Source organism: Perna viridis, chromosome 1 (genome assembly GCF_037379345.1).
Source record: "Perna viridis isolate PV_CMFRI_1.1 ecotype Kerala chromosome 1, ASM3737934v1, whole genome shotgun sequence".
NCBI classification, from domain to species: domain Eukaryota; kingdom Metazoa; phylum Mollusca; class Bivalvia; order Mytilida; family Mytilidae; genus Perna; species Perna viridis.
Genome location: NC_142445.1, coordinates 17,522,173 through 17,544,476, shown reverse-complemented (window position 1 = coordinate 17,544,476; position 22,304 = coordinate 17,522,173). Strand labels below are relative to the sequence as shown.

At 33.9% G+C, this 22,304-nt stretch overlaps 1 protein-coding gene across 1 annotated transcript; it reads right to left on the bottom strand.

The window, feature by feature from the left end:
* Window positions 1-3,680: 3,680 nt before the first annotated feature.
* LOC148627538 (uncharacterized) lies at window positions 3,681-21,827 on the bottom strand. Its single transcript, XM_088570669.1, has 4 exons — window positions 21,777-21,827; window positions 11,684-13,796; window positions 5,529-5,668; window positions 3,681-4,828 (listed from the first exon to the last, which is right to left on the bottom strand). The coding sequence occupies exons 2-4, from the start codon at window positions 13,781-13,783 to the stop codon at window positions 3,757-3,759; spliced, it is 3,312 nt and encodes a 1,103-aa protein (XP_088426795.1). The 5' UTR covers window positions 13,784-13,796; window positions 21,777-21,827; the 3' UTR covers window positions 3,681-3,756.
* Window positions 21,828-22,304: the final 477 nt, after the last annotated feature.

Below are 22,304 nucleotides of genomic sequence, written 5' to 3'. Positions count from 1 at the left end.
ACAATCATGATAATGATGACTACACATATAAAAATAGGAGAAGGTTTCATTGCCATAATAAGATCATCCACCAAATCCCAAGTGAACCTCTAAACATGCCACTTGATGAATATACATGCGTATCCACATCACAATTTATATCTAATCTTTTTTATCTTTGATATTAGTTTTTAACAGTTCTGTTGTAAAGAACTGTAAATACATTTAACTTTTCCCTACGGGGAATACAGTGTATATTCAATGATAATGAATGAATTTATACGTTAAAAATACTGTTAACTTATACTGATCATAAATTTTCTTATCTTACATTTTTCCCATGACTTCAAGTCATCTTGAGGGGGTGGTCCCCCACCCGTTCTACTTGCTTCTTGCAGACGTGTTGCCTCTTTCTTTTTTGCCAGGCTTTGGATGTCTTTCCATTTCTTTTTTATGTCAACAACTTGACTTTTGATGGCTGAAGGGTTCACAGAATTGACTCTGTACATTAGTTAAAGAAACACAAGACAAGTTAACAGGCCTGTGTGATGAGATTCGATATTAACAGATTCGTCAAGGAATTATAAGAATGATCCTAACTACATATTTACTGATTAGTATCAATTTGTGGATATCAATTTTGATATTTTAACATTCCTGTGTATATCATCCAAGCCATATCCTTAGTGGAGTGTGTGCATATATACATGTAGTGTTTCTAACTCAAATAGCCATATGATAGTTTTGAAAAAAAATAAAACAATCAAATATTCATATGAATATACATGACTGTACCTTTGAGTAATAGCAGCCCAGCATTTGTTTTTTGCACCATTTATTTAATTGTCGTACAGCTAAACTTCCCTTTAATCAAGGTTATATTAGCCGACACACTCTCAGTGAGAACATTCAGCTCTTCTGTTGTCCAGTTAGGCTTCATCTATCTTGGTTCCCGGGACTACGTTCCAGGTATTAGCTACTAGCAATACACTCTCACTGATTTTTACCATTATTTTTTTTCTGGTTCCTCGCTTTGCGCAAAAATTCTTGAAAGCGTTATCGTTCAATCGGAACTACTCGGCCATTTTCGTTACACTAAAAAAATAACCTCGGATGCAGAAAAGAGAATTTCTTCCTGAAAAATTCGCCGGCATTGTAGTCTTACGCGAATCAAAGTAGTTCTATCTACCAGGTTGCGCTAAAAATTTTGGTTGGATAGCACTAGAAATAAAGAACAGTCAAGAATTTTGGGACGAAATCAGAAGCTAAGGAAAAAAAGTAATGATTAAATAAAATCAACTAGTTCAACTATAATTTTAGAATCGGATCGGTCAAATTCCGGACAGATCCATCCGGCTAGTGCCTCCGAGTTTTTTTCTTTTGTGTAACTAGAAAGGCTGCGAGATTATTCTTTATTTATAAAAATATGTAAAAATATAAGTGTGCAAATACTGCATGTAAATTCAAATACATATGTATGTAAATTTGCACCATGTGTAAATTTACATTAGCTATGGACCAGGTTCAAATAAATGAATGTAAATATGCACGAAGGTATGAAATAAATTTTTCGCATGTTAATGCAACAATTATAAATACTTACAGGTTTGACTAAATTTCATTGTCCACTGAGACAAATAGGGTTAATATTTATTTTTATAGTGTTATCGGTGAAATGTGTCCGTCCAAAGTAGTCACTTGAATTAACCAAGTTGAACATGTATATACTTTAGAAGGTTCGAAGTTTTTTATTTTGTCTTTTGAAATGTTCCTCATTTCCAATTTTGTTGTATGTAATCATGCATTAGCCGACATGAGACCAGGTAGTTTAATTTAGAGGTGACAGATGACAATTGTTATGTTACATACAGAAGTGATACATCCTTACGAAAAGGGATCCACAAAAGGGGACCTAGAACTACAAGTTAAAATGGACCCATTTTAAGGGTCATATTTTAACGAATATCTTCCACACCCGAAGTCTGTCTTCGACTGGCCAGTTTAGATATATCCTAAACATGAAAAAGCAAAAATTAAAAATACACACATGATCAACGGGTGACCATTCGTAGACAAAACATTTAATTCGTAAGGTTACTAAATTCATAACTCGATGCAAGGTCATCTCGTATGGCTTGCAGCGCGATTTTATTATTATCAATTTTAACACCCCACAGGTTATCATATATAACTGTGATATTGTGTAATATCACACGGGCGGCAAAATGTACTCGACATGCACGTCAAGTTGTTTATGTAGATATTTCCATCTACTTTAATTTTCTCTGACCCCGCAAACATTTTTTTCTATTCAAATCAAAAAGAGGAGGGTTGTAGAGTCAAGGGAAATTCAGACAAAAGCCACTGTTGTTCAGTGAATGAACTTACTTCGATTATCTGAACTGTCAATCTCTTCCCAATTTAACATAGAGTGATTCTCACTCCAAGACAGTAGGAAAAGGATTTTTCTATCCACCGAGAAGATATTTGGGTTATTTTATGTTCTTTGTTGTGTGTTTCTGTTTTGAATGTATGGTCTTTGTCCTTTATTTACATTCTTTTGATTTCCGTTAAAATCTTGGTTCCCTTGACTACCTTTTCAACAGAAGACCGAATATTGCATGACTGCTTGATCTAATTTTTTTTAGATTGTTGGAGATTGAATGGAAATAGGATGGACAACAAATAAATAACAAGTTAGGAAACAATTTTGATACTTACATGGCAACAGAAGTTCACTTTTTGTGATGATACTGTAGGTAGTTACTAGTATATGTAATTGGAATACTAGTATATGAGTTGTCGATGTATGTGGCCAAAATATCTTGCAAAGAAAAATGTAACAAAGTCCCCTTTCAATTTGGCAAAACTGATACATTTTGCAACAATCTATCAAAGAACTTAACAAAAATTGTTTGTAAAATATTACATTTATTAAATATTATGCAAAATCCATACTTATTTGACTACGTTTATTTTCAGGACCTGATGTGATATATACCAAGCGTACCCCTTACAGAAATTGACTGGCCCTCCTTGTGGTTAGGAACCTGGTAAATTGGCACTGGTCTTTTTTCGGAAGCATTTTATCGATTTTCGTTTTTTTATAGAGATATGCACACAGAGTCCATGTAATCGCTGAATGAATGTTTAAACTTTTCTTGCAAATTCTGTTTCTTGAACTGAATATTAACAGTAGCCTATTGAACCGAATACATAAACACTAGTTTTTTTTTTTTTTTTTTTGAAGTTGCAATTAGTGTTTCGTGAATGTATATAACTAAATCAACTGTTTGAGCCGTCTAATTTGGAAGGGCACAAAAACCTGAGAAGTCTGATTTGACATTTATGGGAGCGCGGCTAAGATCGAAGTAATTATTTCAAACCGATGAATCAAAGAAGCAAAGCCCTTACAGCAGGATTGAGCAGATTCATGATGGTCAAGATAAATAAAATCTTTTTAGGCGCGCTCATTCGACAGAAAAGTTTTGTACGGTGATAATGTAAAAATAAAATTTATCTCGTGAAATTGGATATTGATAGTTTCCGTGTTACTGGTCGGCCGTAATTTACTAGTTGATAAAAAGTTTTGAACGAAAAAGAAAACAAAGCGTGAGATTTTCAGTGTAACGTAAAGAAAATGTAATATCCTTGCTTGTGATTCTGTGCTCGTTCAAGCATAGATTGGGAATACTGAAGGATAAGTAACATTGTCTTTTTTAATCTGAAAAATAAGTTGGAGATATAATTCAAAGCAGAAAATGCTAAAAAGTATCCTTAGATTAGATCCAAATCGCTGTCCTCTCGAACTGGATATTTAATTGCCATTACAGCATTTACTCTAGATCTCAGTTCATTCATTCGTGTTTCCTCTGTGAAGTACTCGATTGACGAACACCACACTAAACTTATGACAGATTCACAAACATCTTTTAAGGGTGACAATAATGTTACGACACAATATCCGCCTTTTGTTTCACAGTGAATGATATTAACACGTCCATGGAGCATTGACATTCCCGCATATGTTTTCTTGATCCGTTCATTCAGCTCAATAACTCTTTTCTGGAATTCTTTCTTGCTTTCAATTTCCTTGTTCAATTCATTCAATTCCCTTTGTTTCTCATCTTGTTTTTGCTGTATGTTAGTAATATGTTCCTTGGTAGTCTTTGTCGCCTTTTCGGCTTTCTCAAGGGAATCTCTACTGTCCGTTACCTCGCTGTTAGCTTGGCGACTTGTGCTGCGACAGTTGTCAACAGCCTCTTCAAGTACCGTTAATCCAACAGCGCTAGTACCAATGCCACCTGCAACTCCTAGTAACGCAGGCGGAAATACAATTGAAGCTATGGCAGAAACGGTAGCTACTGTTGTACCTGTTGCTATAGTAGCAGCTTGTGCTGTTTTTGCTTCGTCTAGTTTTCTTTCAGCCGACCTAAGTGCATCTTCAGCTCGTGATAACTGCGATTTCTTTTCATTATAAAAAGCAATGGCACATTCTTCTTCCTTTTTCTTCCGATTTAGCTCGATCGATAAATCTTTAAGTTGTTCATCAAGTTTTTTGATATCTTGATTCATCATTACACATCGATGTTCACTTTTTTCTAGTTCTTGATTACTTCTGAATAATATTTTTTCCGCCTTTTCTAACATTGCTTTGATTTCTGATTGCATCATTTCTGTCAATGGCTCTAATATGTTTTTGATAACAGAAATTTCGTTTTTCTGCTGATCCATACATACTTTTAATTTGTTCATCAGGTTTTGCAGGTGGAAGAGACCTCTTTCAAGATTGCAGAGCACATCGTTCCAGTCAACGGGTGATATTATCATTTCCATAATGATTATCGTGCTAAAAAAGAAATAACGCATGTATCAACGACTTTATAATAACTTAATAATGGAACAAAATTTCGAATCACCTCAAAAATCACTTATTGATAATAAGTCCAGTGCAGTTAGTAAAAAAGTATAGTTTTTTTTATAAGACTTATTTTTATGAATTTTGAATTACTGGGTACAGTTTGCTGATTTACACACTATCTGACAATTGTGGTTACATTTCTAGTTATAGACATAAATGAGTAGAAAGAGAATGTATTATTGTAAAGGAATGTAGCATTTTTAGCGTATTCAGTCATGGACATATTTCGTGCGTGAAACAGCTTGTGTTGGTTAACAATGTAAATATTAGTTGTGTGATTGATTTGTGATTTGTTTATAATTGTATTTTTGAAATCTCATTTGAAAGGACTTATTCGTAAATCCTTTGCTGTTTCAAAAATTATGTTGTTCTTGGTTACAAATCCACGATTTTGTTTTAAAACTTCGCAGACGGGAAAAGTGTGCTACACAGAAAAGCAGGTTTGCGAGAACATATTTGTCACATTTGGAGTAGCTATTTTTCAACAACAAGTTGACATTCTAATTCTCGCTAACTGTGCTCCTCTTCTAGCCGATTCGTTTTATATTCATACGAGACTGATTTTGTTTTTCAGAAACTCGTAAAGAATAAAAAATTAAAAGATGTTAAATCCTTTAACTTTACATACAGATATATTGATAATGTATTGTCCATCAACAACCCTTGTTTTTGTAAATGGTTACCGTCAATATATCCTCCAGAACTCCAGATAAATGAGACTACAGAAACAGCCTGCCCTGTATCTTTTTTGGAACTACATCTAGAATGTCACAACAGTGGTCATCTCAGTACTAAGATTTATAATAAAAGTGACAACTTTAATTTTAATATCATAAATTTTCCTTGCCTTCAATATCTCTCCATCTCCTACATATGGTGTTTATATTTCACATTTGATTCGCTACGCTAGAGCAAGTACTAATTTGTGATTTCCTTGAACGCCAAAAATATCTGCGTCACAGACTCCTTAATCAGGGGTATGAGGAAATGCGTCTTAAAGATCTCATATTCTTTTTTAGATATCAGTCCTTGATTGAAAAATACTCAATTTCTTCTAAAACAATGAGTAATGATTGTTTTTTGTAAATTGTTTTTTTGTGTTAATGTAAACGCTGATTTATCGATTATAACAATAGCATGCAAATGCTTTTTAATCACCACTGGTATAGTCACCCTGCAATAGAAGACATAGGTTTAGCGCCCTGTAAAACATAGATTCAACCCACCATTTCGTTCGAAGTGCCTGTACCAAGTCAGGACCATTGCGGTATTAGCTGCTCTGGTGGTGTAATTTATATTTTGCCAGATTTATTTTCCGGTGTTCGGTAATTTTGTTGTTACACTTTTTTATTGGTTTCACATTAATCAAATAAGTAGTTTATATACTTTCAGATAGAAATTGATATTATGTTTAGCTGAGTCAATTTCAGAGCTTGCTACTTCACTCAATAAGCGGAAAAGTGCTTACTATTTTCATTTAGTAAGATATTGTTGTATGTAACACTAATAAAAGCTAAGTTGAGATTTATTAATAATTATATTATTTATATATTTGTTACTTATTTCTTTTCTCTTTTGCTTAATTTTTGATTCTGATAAAATTCGTTTTTTAAAGTCGTTATCGTCGTCTGTTAACACTTTTTCTCCTATGAAATTACTGGACAGAATTCATTTATATTTGGAATAATAGTTCCTTAGGATTGCCTGCAAAATATCGGAGTTTTGATATTTGATCCGTGAAAAAACATGGCTGTTGTTAGTAAAAATAAACCATTGATGTCTGGCACAAGTTTTTCGCCTATATTTAAAACTAAAAATCAGGCAGATCCTATGAAATGGGTGGCACAGGGTATCTTTGATACCACTGAATTATTTATTCCAATGTCATGATTTTATCCTATAAATGTTTACTAGTATAACGATTTTTTGAAGTCGATAGTGGATAGCCAAGAAAATGACTTCAACGTTTCCTAACCACATTTCGCTCAAAACAGAGAGTCATCTCCCTTTTTCAATGAATTTCAATGTTTTCTTTGTAATTTCTCTTTAACCATTGCAGTCAATCAAAAACATTCGACTCTGAGAAAGGACCGTTTTGATATTGAATGGATGAATTTCTTTTGAAAACAAAATTTGTCATGTGGTACCAACTGCAAGGATTTTACTCCCTCAAAATTGTAACAGACATAGAAAAAAAAAAAAAACCAATTCTTCTTAATCTTTTCGGTTGAACGAGAACTTCCTGTCCTAAGATTTCTAGTTGATTAGATCAGTCGACCCGTTTTAAAGCGTTTTCTACCGTTTTGGTTACTAACGTGAAAATTATTGCAGTTACATCGTAATTGCATTATCATAAAGAGTAAAGCATATTTCATCGGTCAGAAAATTGAATAAGCTGTTTATGGATTTATGACTCCTGAAATTCCAATTTTTTAACGTTTCTTTTAGTATAATTTTATGATTCTTAATTCTGAGTTCATTCTGCTAATTCTATATATGTATTTATTGAATTCATCTAATTGTGATTTATAACTTATTCTTTCTATCTCCGTTTAAATTCTTTGCTATGCCCGCAGGTTTCCTCTCGTTCTATTAAACTTGAATTTATTTTTCTAAATTATTTCCTTTTTTTTACATTCTTAAGTTAGTGAAGTAAGGAAGCCGTGGGGACATTTGGACTTTTGACTTTCGAATATTGATTTATGTATAAACAAACGGGTTCGCACCACAAGTATACTAAGCATAAAGTATACTACGGAAGCCCTGTTTACTTTTGACTTTTGACTTTCAGAAAGCCGTGAGAGGACTTTCTTACTTTTCAACTTTTGACTTTGGAATTTTGATATTGACTTTAAAAAAATATCGCGGGAAGAAGTCAAGAAAGCATTGTGGATGAACACGTTTAAATAATCGAAACGCATTTCTGGTATGTATTTAATGAAATGTTAAGACAGATTGTTTCTACACGAAGTGTTTAAAGTGCTGGTATGATACGCTTTGAATTCTGTAAACTCAGAACAGAATCCCAGTCTTGGTATCTATAACAGTATATCGATCTTGTTTTGGTGAAACATAGTGCAGTACATGGAACTTATGTAACTAATTCTGAATTTTGTGACTTGGTTTACTTTATAATGATTTTTCATTTCCCAATTGGATGGGTAAAAATGTCCTAAATCATGGTACCAGCTTGTCGATTGTGGGCAAGCAAACCAAGATTTGTTCAGAACAATATATGTCCTTTATGACCTTTACGAATAAATTGTAATTTACTCAATGGTCACTTATTTCGACTCGCCATTATGTGGATTCGGATGTACCGAGTCCACATCTCACTAACTTCTATATTGAAACCGTTACATCCATTTGAGAAATGATACTAACGTTTCTGTTCAATTTCCAGTAGTCAAAAAAAAGTTCAAAAAGTCACTCTGACATGCAAAACTGACAGGTATTTTTACAAGTACAAAAATTCATCATTAAAACTAAAGGTTTATATAATATGCACATCACAGTATATTGTATTTAGTTACGTTTATGTAATACTCTCTCTCTCTCTCAAAATTCCTTCTTTTTTCTTTCATTGTTATCAGTTATATTATATGCAATATTTAATTTTCATTATTTCAAGGGGCATCAATCGACGGCCCACAAACCCCGGCCTACTCTAAATATAAAGCCCTTAGTTACGGCCATGAATATTGAGCATTTATGAATGAACAAATAATGATGCATTTTTTCTCATGAAGACGTGAAAGATCTGGTGATATACAAATATGGGTATTGTGGTGATGTTTGAACTTGCTAATGTATCATCAATGAACAGCGAGATAATCTCGAATCACGGGGTAGGCTGCAACAGGCCCTAGAACAACATTACAAAAATAGCTGCCTTTCTAGACCCCAGCAACATGGAAGTAAACTTTAAATATAACAAGACACACAGAGGCTTGAGAATGAGATAGACACAGGTTTTGCGACAGGGTTAAATATCTTTGACTTCTGGGAGAGTAATCAAGGGAACCAATGTTCTAGCGACAATCAAAAGAATGTAATACAGGGACAAAGACCAGACATGGAAAACAGACAAACAACAACAAAGAGCATAAAGTAACCACAATAATATATACAAAGTAACAAAAGCAAATGAGCAACTCGTACTCCACTAAGAACTGGGAGCATGGACCAGGAAGACTCTATTTTGCACATTCCACATCCATTTTTATGTACATCATTATTTTGTCACACTTACATTTACATTTACATGTCCATTTATTTCACTCGAATAAATATAATATAGTCAGGGATTTAATAATAACAAAATTACTAGTACTACAGGTAGCCAAAATATTAATGTCACTTCCACGTCAAAAAGTTAAAGTCCCATAACTCCAACAAAACTTGCCGGTGCGATATAATAAATTACGCTTCATGTCTGACAATGTTGAAAAAAAAATACGTGGACAGGTCGGAAATTTAATAATAAATTTAAATACGTTGTTCATATTAAGTTTTTTTTGTTATTTCCTTGCTTGAATAATGGATGACACAATGCTAGTATTGATGTAATATCTTGATAAGTTAAAATACAATTTCACGGGCGGAATTTCGTCCATACATTATTCTTCAACAATCTAGTCACTTCCTTAAACAATCGAAAGTCAAAATACAAAAGACAGAAGCGGAAAGTCAAAAGTATTCTTGATTTTGATATAAAAATGAAGTGACAGTGAATGATTTAGGCAAGAATGCTATAGAAGGTTTTCAGTTAATTAATATTTAATATTTGACCTTTCTTGGGTCAGATCATTATATATACATGTATATTGAACATGAATATGTCATGGATATTACCATTAGCCTCCAATCATCAGCTGTCCTGCCAGTTATATTTTGAATATTAGGTATTATTATCAATAGATGATATGCCCTCACGGCTTTAATAAAAAGTCCCACGTTGAGAGTCACGGTTTCCGTACTGAAGGCCTCCCTTAAAAACTTACTTTCGATTTAAGACCATTTTATCTCTGTTTGAGTTTTGTTCTTGTTATATCATGTTTAAGATATCCGTTATCCTATCTCTTGTATTTTCGAACGATATGTACCAATATATCGTATGTTTTAGTTTTTAAATGTTGCTTTTTATTGTAAAATTGTATACATAAAAACCTTATCCCCTTCGGCATTTAGAGTTGTTGTTAATTTTCCTAGCTTATCTTCATGTAATGCATACAGAGTGGTAGGCCTTATTTGTAAATGACGACTTGAACAGCTATTTCACTATGTACAGTTTTGACTTATGTGTGAACACACATGTTTATCTTTTAAACAAGAAAGAATTGGTAGAATAAATAATTTGAAATGACATTTGTCTGCACTTACACGATTCTCTCCACGCCAGTAAATTTCAGTGCGTTAAATAACGGAAAGAAATTATCAATCGATACTGGCAGGACTTCATCACAACCAAGAAAATCATGCAAATGAAAATGAAATCAACTTTCAGAAATCTAGTTAAAACGAATAAAGTGGTATGAACAAGTAGTAAAATTTGTCCTTTTTACATATAATTTTCTACATTTCATTCAGGAAATAACACATGACACACAATTTCAATTTCCGATACAGTATTTTGTTCACGCTACTAAGTGATTTGGACAATCGGGAAACAGAATTTCGATAAGGTGACTCATGTTTCCATGGAAGAGCGTCTTTAAGGCCAAAGGATAAAAAGCAAAACTATACCAATTGCGTCGAAAAATTGTTTATTGTCCCATACTATTGACAAAGATCAAAATCGTGTTAATGATACAAAGAAACGATAAGTGAATAAATATGTAATGTTTACACAAAAAGCTTAAAAAACACACGAATACAACACAATCTATTCAAAGAATTTTATTTACACTGTTGATGTTAATAAATGTATATTGTACTGAAATAATAAATTAATTTATGTAGTGTCTGTTGTCAATTGTTTTTACGCTATTGACTTATGCCTTAAGCAGGAAACTAATAGTTTAAATCAAATGTGTAAGAAAACGATGATACAAAAAAAAACAACAAAAAAACCAAACAAAAACAAAAAAAACAACAAACAAACAAAAAAACAAAGAACAAAAACAAAAACAAAAAAAAAACAAAAACAAAAAGAAACAAAAAACAAAGAAAAAAAAACAAAAAACAACCCCCTAAAAAACAATCAAACAAACAAACAAACAAAATACCAAAACAAAACCAAACAAAGCCAAAATCAAAACCAAAACACAATCTTGTTACTCATCAATATTAGTGTTATATAATGCAGTGTTTGCGGTACAATAAAACATTTTACTTTAAATGGACACGCAATGTGTATAAAAATACGACACGTTTTGTTACTCATAACTAGCGTTACAATGTATATCATTTTGAATTATACGGATACGATGTTAGGTACTGACCACGGGGCGTGGGATATGTATTTCAGCAGCAACCGAAATCGGCATTTTTATTTGAAGGTAATAGGGAAAATATAGAATCATTATTTTTTTCAATGGATGAGTAAAAACATGGATACTAGTTTTTGAACAATATAAAGCTAGTGGCAAATGAATACTAAATACGAAAAGCAGTGCATCGATAAAGTTAAAATCGATATTTTATTAGTCTATTCTTACATGTCGATAAAAACTAGGATATATATATATACTATATAACTACTTGAGAACCATTAAAGCGATAAATAAATATAAGCACACCATTTTCTTTCAACGTAAGCACTCAAGGAGAGCCTCAGTTTCAAATTAAATCGTCCTCTTCATTTTCATCAAATTTTGCCATTCCGGAAGTAATGGCTTCCTTAATCTCCTTCACTCGGGATGGTTCGACTGCTGGCATCTGTTGTTCTAACTCAGATATTTTCCGGATTCTTTCATCAATGTTTTGACTGAACTTCTCTTTTTCCTCTAGGACTATATGGCGAATAGCCCCTTGAGCCTCCGCACAACCACTATGAAGTTCTAACCGCCTGCGTTTGATTTCGCTTGCATCTTTTTTTGAATCAAGTGCGATTAAGTGACCAAGACATGTTATACGATCCATGAGATGTTTGTTTGATATCTCGACGTACGCACCGGATATAGTACGCACGACATAAGCAACTTGACTAGCTTTCGATGCTTGCTCGAATATTACATCCCTGAAGACATTCGAAAGTGCAAAGCTTTGATCATTCATTTTTAACTCACGGCCTGTTTTCGCTTGATCTACAAAATCAGTGAGTGAAGTATGCAAACAACATTTGATTAGATTTGACAGCATCTGAAAAAACCGAACTAATTTTCCCCATTGCTCACGGACTTGTGCAAGTGCCTTTATGCCTTTTACAAGAGTGTCCCGAATAGTATCGAAATCGATATTTTGCAGATCTAGCTTTGCCATTTCCTTTAAAACCTCTGTCATCTTTTCATTTGATTCCCTTAACTCATCTGCCGCCTTTTCTTGTCGTTTTTTGGCGTCTTTTAGAGTTTCTTTTGCTATTTCCGTCTTATAGCGAGATGATTCAATAGCTCCTTGTACAGCAGAAGGACTAGAGCTTTCCTGTGGCATTTTAGAAAGGTGAGGGGATTTGTTATCCAAAGGATTTTTTCCAAGGGATTTACTTGCTTCCGCGTATAAAGTTTGTGTCTGTTTGTTGATTTCTGTAATGTTGTCAACGGCAACTGATATAAGTGTGTCACTATTTTCTATGTTCATGCTTTTTTCTATGTTTATCAGAGTTGAACATATTCCTATTGCCTCATTGCAAATTCCCAATACTATAGCACGTAAATCGCCACTGTTCAGCTCTTTTTCTACATGCTGCATTGCTCTCTCGATGTTTTGCTTGATACTTTTCAGACTGTCATCACCTTTAAAATCTGGGATAGGCTTTCCATTTATATCTTTTCGGCTTGTTAAAATACTGAAGAGCATTCCAACAAATTGGTTCACATTCAAAACCTGCTGATATACACGACGCCGGGAAGACTCTATTTCGTAGTATTGATCATCTCTTTCGATTCTTTCGCCGTCGTCAAACAGTTTATCTACTTTTCTAGAGACCATTGATTTGATGTTATTTCCAAAACTAGTAATTGTTCTCACACCCTCTACAATAGCTTCACCTACAGCTAGGCCTAATAGCTGTCCACCAGTAGGAATATTAGATATAGCGTCCTTAAAATCTGCTTGCGCCTCTTTGACTTCCTTTTCCATATTTGCCATTCGACGTTCAGATTCTTTTATTTCTTTTTCCCTTTGCTCCCTTTCCGTTTTTGCAATTTTTATTGCTATTTCTGTTTCTCTTTTCTTCTCGTCATAAACTCCTTTAGTATTGGTACATGCTTCTAAAAGTTCTGCTGTAAGTTCCATTACACCAACAAATTTCATTTCAATATTCGTCGCGAGCTGAAGGCATTCATCTGCTATATTCTGTACCTTTGTGAGAGACATCGGAAGCATCTTTTCGACTTCTACAGGTGATCCTCTAAGCAGAAATTTTACAGCATTTTTAACATGATTGTCAACATTTCCACTATGTAGACGTATTTGATCCATAGATGTATGGGCCTCATTAAATGCAGTCCACCCTTCGTTGCAGACTTGAACCAGAGATGTCCTAAAGGAGTTCGGATATCGTAGTAGTTTGAAGCCATCTTTCGGCGGTTTTCCTTCCAGACTGAAGTCTGTATCAGCTGAGATAAGAATCAACTCTCCAAGTAAAGCAATAGCCATAGGTGCTGGTGTAAGAAATTGGTCCCAATTACAATCAGGAGCCATCATTAACATAGCATCGCTTTTCTTGTCTTCACCTTTACATATGTTTGCAATACCTTTGTCAATTTTATCCAGGTCTTCCATCTTAGCGGCACCTCTGAAATGCAAACATCAAGTGTAACTTCGATTCTAGAGAATGTCGCTTTGAAGATGTTTAAAGAGTAATCAAGGGAACCAAGGTTATAGCGGTTATCAAAAAAATGTAATCCAGGGACAAAGACCAGACATGGAAATAGACATTCACAACAAAGAACATAGAGTAACTAAAATCATACATACAAAGTAACAAAAGCAAATGAGCAACTCGGACTCCACTACTGCGAGCATGGACAAGGTGCACCGGTAGGATAAGCGTCCTCTGCTTTTCTAGAAACACCCGCCGAGTCGCTCATAAAAAGTCAAGTCCGGGGTAGATGAAAGAGGGAAGGAAAACTATGATACGTTGAACAAATAAGTTTCCATGGCGCAGATGGATACACCGTAACGATCCACGAGTTCATGATGACGGCCATAAAACTTTTGTAGTGATGACTTCAATCTTGTAGCAACATAAACCTGCTCTAGAAGCCTATTTGTTAGAATATCAGCGCGATCTAAAAAGTCTGCGTCGTCTCGGCAAGCTCTGGCATAACGTATAAGTTGTGAAATGAACACTCCATTCGCTGAAGGAATGTTGCCACAGAAGAAAGAAAAGTTGACTGAAATTTTGAATGAAAAGTCATCACGTTTGTCGTAAAGTTTGGTCAACAGTTTTTCTTTACCATCGATAAATGTCAGTCTCTGTAAGAAGCAGACAGTGGATGAAACATGGTATAAAATAATCCACAACTAGGCAATTAATTTGTCTGTTTTTTCCAATCAGGATAATCAAGATTTCGATAATAGTTTGGTAAAAGGAACTACCAACTGATTTCAGTGGAAGGGGGGTGGGGGCTAAGATCAAATTTGAATTAAAAAGGCAGAATTGAAGTTTTCATGAAATAAAAAGGCAAGACAACCCATAAGGAAAAAATAAAAAGGCAGGATCTACTATTGCCCTAATATTATTTTGTATAATCAAAAAAAAAAAAAAAAAAAAAAAAAACTATTAAAAAATTACTAACTCATCCAGTGGTGCAAGAAACAAAAGGGTGGTCATTTTAAATACAGAAAACATTCTTGAGTCAATGATCATTTAGGTTTTGAAATGGACCGTTCAGATATTTCTCATTATGCCTAATCCTGACAAAGACTTTGAACTGAATTATCAGGTTCATTTGCCGAATAAGTTTAGTTTATACCAGGTTAGATATTCAGTACACAAAAGCAACATCAAAATATAAGAAAATATAACGAAATCATAGCAATACGGCATAACCTTTCAATTTTTGTTGGAATTAACAAGGAAAAAAGATATCTAGCTGTCTAAAACATTTTTTTTTTCAAATCAAATAAATGAATTATGTAAGTAATCAGATGTATAAACAAAACAGCAAGAAAAAACAGTAATCCCTACAAACAATAAAGCAATATAAACCCCATGGATAAACGGGCTCTCGCTTCTTTACTTTTCCTCTTAATACAGCAATTTTAACAGAATCTTGGAGGGATAAAGCCACTTACTATTGTACTTCAGAGTTTGTTTTGGAAATGCTTCGCGCGACTTGTCAATTTTTTTAATGTCACAGTTAAATATATAACTTATTTTCTATTTTATTAATGATGCATACAATTTTATGCTGCGTCGAAAATCTATATATGCTGTCTTAAGTATCTAATTATCATTCAGATTCATGTATCAATCTTTACTGCCCTATTGAATTTGATTAATATAAATTAAAGCATGAAAGTCATATTTTAACAATGTTAAGCCATCATATCCATGTTATAGATGATGATACTGAATATTATTTTGGAAGGACATACGTGGATCTTTTCAGTATAATAACTTACATAATAAATACATTCAATGAGGAGTTTCTGTCAGAAATGAACTGTAAAATGTATTAAGTCATTAGAAATATCATGTACATAAGCTGACAAGGATACAAATGTACGCGCACATTAAGCATAAGTATAAATTGTGTGAAATCAATATTTTTCTTTTTATTCTAATCTTACCAAATTATATAAAATAACCACAAACAGGTAGTCACATAAAATACTTTTTAGTGTCAGTCGCTATAAGAATCGGGCAGTGGGTGAAACATGGTAGTAAAAACCCACCATTTTGAAAATTTAATTTGACTATTTGCACCATCAGAATCAAAGGAAAAAAGATTTTGCATATCATTTTAGCGAAGTGTGCTATCATTTCATTGAAATGCACTGAAAAATGGATATTTCAAGGGCACAAACCTCATTTTTCTTACATTTTTCTCGAAACATTTCTGAAAAAATTCAGTGATGCATAGATAAAACAGCCTCTTTTCAAACAGAGAAAGAATCCTAGAGAACTATATTGTTAGTTTAGTGGGTTTTCGACAAGCGTGTTTCTGATTTTTCAATTTTTTCTGATTATTACGAAAACTAACACTTAATAATGTATAGCAAAAGGAATAATTATGCGCATTATAGAAACGAGGGAAGGCCAGACAAACAAGAAAATGATCCATTGTCTTACGGTACAAACATATACAATGTATTAGTCTTACACAAGAAACCGTTTAAAGTCATTTATACCTCTTATTATTTTTCAGATATGAATGACTCAACACTACACCAATTTTGTAGGAAAGATTAATCAAATCAATAGTTTATACATTTTTATCTGAACATCGTATCTGTTGGCCAGCTTCAATGGGATTTTATCCTTCAATTTTTCGGTTCACATATCAATGTCTAGAGCTTTGTGTAAATAATCTAGAATATCAATATGTTGTAAGTATGCAAAATTCGATATATATATATGATGACCAGATGATATTTTTGTAAATTTTTGTTTGTTTGTTGGGGTTTAACGCCCGAGCAGCAATATTTCAGTTATATTCAGGCGATGAACATGAAATGGATGATAAAATGAACATGAAATAAAGATGAAATGAAAAATGGGATGGGACACAAGGATAATGGGGTCCACAAATTTTGATTGCCACTGGAAATAGGGAGAGGAGGGTAGGGTCGGGCAATTTAGCCTCCTGTGGTGGAGCCCTATGGTTTCTACCCCGGGAGAATATCACAGTAGGGTTCTTTAACGTGCGAGGAACGTGGTATCTTTCCCGACACGGTGCACCACTATGGTTTGCAGTCAGGTTTTCCGTATTATAGCCTTACAACCTCAGCATGAAAGACACCAGTGGTACCCCATTCCACCACCTGGGGCACACAACCCAGTTGCTCTGTGGGCAGAGCGCCCTAGTCCCCCGGTTAGGGTTCTGAGCACTATTTAGTCGCCTTTTACGACAAGCTTAGCCCGGCTGCAGGCCTATTCTTTTGACACCTGGACCTGCACGGGGCGTAAATTTTGAAATAAGCTCATTTTTGTGAATAAGATTTCCTGAAAATATTTTATCCCAGCTCCATGTAGTTGTTGATATAGGCCATTTCGTTAAGATGACTTATGCGCAATTTAATAAAAAAAAGGTTATTATTTTTTCTGCAAAAATGACATTTAGTTTGGTTAACTATGCTGTGGTTCAGGATGTTTTTCTTCTTGTGTTCTATGTACTCAGGTGTCCAACTGGTATATCTATTATTTTGATATTTGTAAGTATGTATACATCCATGGTAACTTGAATCGAAAAGTGTATTTTGCTATTGTTATAGCAACATGATCCCTGAATTCAGTATTGTATTTGACCACTTGTTGCAGGGGTTTTATTTAATATCATACCATTCTATCAATTACATGTAGCTTATTAAGCAACAAATTTAATAATTGTACTAAATAAATAACACATTTGATCTATATTCAATAAATAACAAATAAATTTAATTTATTTAGTACATTCTTAATCCGAAAGTGTGTTTTATGTGACACTACAGACTTGTGTTTTAACTACTGACTGTTCTCATGAGTTAAGTCAACTTTTTTCTTTGACACAACAGGCTAAGGACAAAATTGATCTTTGCAATCATCCGAATATACAAATTCACGTAAGTATTCATAAAGGCACCATGGCCTGGTGCATCTAGCCCTGTACCTGGTAGTATTGCAGACATTGTACTGGATTTGTGAAAGAATTACATGTTACACTTTCAGATGATATTTTCTCTTTACAAGATTATAAGATTACTTCGTTTTTGCTTTAGTTAATAACTGCAAGATACTGAACATGGTCATAAGAGGAAGAATGTTTAGCAATTTTTTTTCACCAGCTACCTTTTAGGAATTATTGAGTCTGTGGGAAAATGGGGCTGCTTAAATATTGCAAAAAAAAAATAATTGAATGGATTAGTGCGTCAAATGAAATGTGTAAAACACGGACGGTTTGGGTTATTTACATTGGCATATTTGTTATAGTACTTATTTTATAGGAATAAACCTTATTTTTTTTCCAATTCATGATTTTGTAACTTAAAGGTGTTTATATTGCACCAATTCCCAAGTTATTTCTTTAGAGAAAAAAAGGAGAGCAACTGCAAGCTACTCCACTAAGTTTTTGGTAAGGACATAAATAAAACAAAATATCCCATAAATGTCATATATTAAATGACGATAATCAAACAGTAAAAATAAGTAACATATGTACATTAGATTAGAGTGTCACTGTCAGAGATGAGACAAATAATATGAAATTGATAATACAGTTGACACTCCCTAAAAAGAATACAAAATTCCTTATAAGAAAAAAGATATGGCCTAAAAAAAACGGCCTAACAAAAAAAAAAGGGTATGGCCTAAAATAAACCGGCCATAGCCAATATTGAAAAAAAGATATAGGATGTAGTAAGGGGAGCAGGTGGGTAATCAACTAAACAAAAATCACAACAAGCTTTCTTGATCAAGTTTTAAGAGTGAACATGTGATCAATCGCGCTAATTTCATTGGATGATCAGAATTGGTATGCATAAATTAAATGCAACTGGGGGTATGGGCTACATTAGATAACAGAGTGAGGGTAAAAAAAGGGCGGAATTTGGCCACATAAATCATTTTATTTCCAATAAAATGTTATTTGGTGAAATGTAGGAAGAAGAAAGAAGAAATAGTAAAAGGAACCGATAGTTTAAACCCGGAAATATCGATCTATTATGATTCAATTCGAATATAGCTCATGCCTAACTGTGCATTCACCTCCTGTGTCCCCGTACTGACAGCTTTTACAACTGTAGTAATCCAATGTACATGCTGTAGCTTTTGTTAACGAACATGACTATCATCACTTCGACAAAATATAAACCCGATTGAAGTTGTTAAACGGTATTTTATGCTTTATTCTTTACATTTTGACATTGTATATTACAACAATTTCGAAAAATTTATTTATAAAAGGCCCCTACTTGCTCGACAATATGTCTCATTGTCGATAAGGTGGCTCCATTTGCAAGTCAATTTTATTGAATTGGGAGTCATCAAGAAGGAGAAAGAAAATATTAAATTGTATTCCAGATAATTATAAGGTTTAAACGGCTCACCTTTAATAACAATAGTACTTTTTGGCCTGCTATACAAGTAATTGAAGGAAGAACCTTTCTTCATCCACATTACCAATAAATCCTTGCATTGGAAGGTCGAAATATGAAAAAAATCTACAAGAAGTACCCATGACCAAATATTTAACACAATCAGGTAAACATATGGGGTCTTCTTGCGGATGATATACCTACTGAGATGCACTTTTGAAACGAGTAAAGTTTTCAAAGAAAGACTTTAACTGGGACCAATTAAGACCAGTAGGTACTATAGCTCCCTACCATGTTGGCTAGAAAAGCGGTGCAAATATATCTTCCCACCTTGACTAAATTTGTTTCCGGTATACCATGAACTGATACATTTATTCTAAGATCGATCTCAATTAAATTTTGTACCAGAGCTCATTTTAAGTTGAACGAACAATTGTCTAAGCGTGACCGAAACTATAAGCAGAGGGTTTACTTGGCATTTTTCAGTTGTTACTTTGCTATCAGGACACTTTCACTAAATAAGAATGAGTGGTGACGCATAGCAAATCGTCCGTACGAGGTCCGCAAAGGTCTTTTTTTGATGATATAACGATATCGTTTATAAAAAAATAAATGGACAATAAATTCAAATCATGCTTCATCGCAACAACAAAAAATACATTTAAAGTTTAAATACCATTTCTCCTAAATGTATGCGAGTAAAAACGCACAATTCATATTCCATATTGAACAGAAGGGAAGGGGTAGTATACGTTCAAGATTAAGTTTGTTTGTTTGTTTGTTTGTTGGGGTTTTACGTCCGAGCAGCAATATTTCAGCTATATTCAGACAATGAACATGAAATGGATGATAAAATGAACAAGAAATGAAAAAAAAAGGATGGGCCACAAGGATAATAGGGTCGACAAATTTTGATTGCCACTGGAAAAAGGGGGATGGGTGAGGTCGGGCAATTTAGCCTCCTGTGGCGGAGCGCAAAGGTTTCTACTCCTATCGAATACCACAGCAGGGTTCTTTAACGTGCGAGGAACGTGGCATCTTTCCCAACACGGCGCACCACTATGGTTTGCGGTCAGGTTTTCCGTATTATAGCCTGACAACCCCAGCATGTAATACGCCAGGGGTACCCCATTCCACCACCTGAGGCACACATCCCAGTTGCTCTGTGGGCAGAGCGCCTAGCCCCCGGCTAGGTTTCTGAGCACTATTTAGTCGCCTTTTACGACAAGCTTAGCGCTGCTGCAGGCCTATCCTTTTAACACCCGGACCTGCACAGGGGTCAAGATTAAGAGATATCGAGACTGATAAAAGTAGTGTTAAGGTTGGACTAGCGCAGAATCATCCAGTTCTTCAAATTAAGCCATTGCATGTTTGAATCATTGTTTTCTCAAAAACGGAATCATCGAAAACAGTTATATTCGAATAATGAATCGTTTAGTTAATGCTACTCCTATGTTTGCATGCTTTTTGGTAATATAATACATAATAATATGACTATAAATAATTACGATTTTGATGTATTCATTCGGTATTTTATGGTCCTTTGTAAATTCTGACGATCACCGCACGAGGAATTCAATCAGCGTGTACCTGAATATAGTATTAGGCAAAATCCTATAGTTTATTAATAAATTGTTACTTATGATTGGCCGACATATTAAAACGGCTTTATTTCGGCCAATCGCCAATCACCACTCTCCATACTTAATGTTTACAGCCATTCATCAATGGCTGAGCCCGCTGGTCTGAGTGGCAGCAGTGGAAAAAAAGATTTGTAATTTTTTAAAATCAAAGGAATCTTGACTATCAAAGACCCCAAAAGTTACCAGACAGGCCATTGATTGCCCCATGTGGAGCTTTAAAGGTTAATCAATGAAAAAATACAAAAAAAAAACAACAACAAAATCAAAAACCAAAACGAACAAAAAAGAAAAAAAAATAAGAAGAAAAAAATAAATAATCACACACAGAGAGGAAGCAAACACATGATATGAGTTATGGTAAATGTAGAATGTCCCAAATGTATTGAAATTAGTCGTATAATAAAACACTTGATATTTTTTTTTATTTCAATTAATATCATAATTAATCAACCTTTGGGATCTGTAATCACCTCGGTCGATTGCCTCTGTATTTATCATAGATCTCTCTCGTTGATAAATAATGATATTAACCTCATCCAGAGTCATTAATTGTATGGTATTTGGTGTTATGATATCGCAGTAAATACGTACATATTAGAACAAAATAATTTTTTATTTGTACGAATTATTTAAATATGCGTGTAACTTATTGCTTTCTTCCTTTGACACATTTTTGAAGCAGCTTATTAGCTAATGAATTAGCTAGTTATGTGTCTTTCATTACACAAAACTAACAATACAAAAATTATCAGTAAAATGGTTTTCAGTGAAAAGCACTGATGGAAAGAATGGCAAACAAAAGTTACAGCTTCTGTCATAAAACTAAACTAAATCAGAATTATTCATGTGTCAATAAAGCCATACAATACCATACAACCTAAAGTTCCTACCTTTTTAGTATTCAACTGCCTTTCGAATCCGGAGTTATTCTAAAATACTTCTATTCCCTCTTTTATACATTGATTATATACCAAAGAGAAAACTGAACTTTACCCTGACATTACGTAATATTCTTGTACCTTAGAGTTTTCAGAAATTAGTATTAGCAGGAAAATACACTTGGCTAAAAATTCCGATTTCTATGCACACCATATTTTCTGTATACAAACTTTTCTGTAAACAGTTATTTTATTGATTACTTGCATAAAAATTGTTTTTGGGCAATATAACGTAAACATCAGTCAATGGTTATTTTTAGATATGAAACAACACTAGATTCATACAAGCAGTCGACGGGTTATTGGCAAGACGCGTTAATACAACTATCGTGAATTTCAACCATACATTTTAATCAACAAATTTTCGTAACTTCCGCACACGGCGACGTCACAGACAATCCGACGTTACCAATGAACATCTACAATAAAGTAAACGTTATATTCCCGTGACAATCTCAATATCTTTAGCAGTATCAAATT

Bases quoted from the DNA above. Each gene is read 5' to 3' on its own strand.
- LOC148627538 (XM_088570669.1), bottom strand. From the start codon at position 13,783: ATGGAAGACCTGGATAAAATTGACAAAGGTATTGCAAACATATGTAAA. The intron at 5,669-11,683 runs TGAAACTGAGGC...CCACTGTTGTGA, and splicing joins ATGAAGAGGACGATTTAATT to CATTCTAGATGTAGTTCCAA. The intron at 4,829-5,528 runs GTATGTAAAGTT...TTTCTTTTTTAG, and splicing joins AATACATTATCAATATATCT to CACGATAATCATTATGGAAA.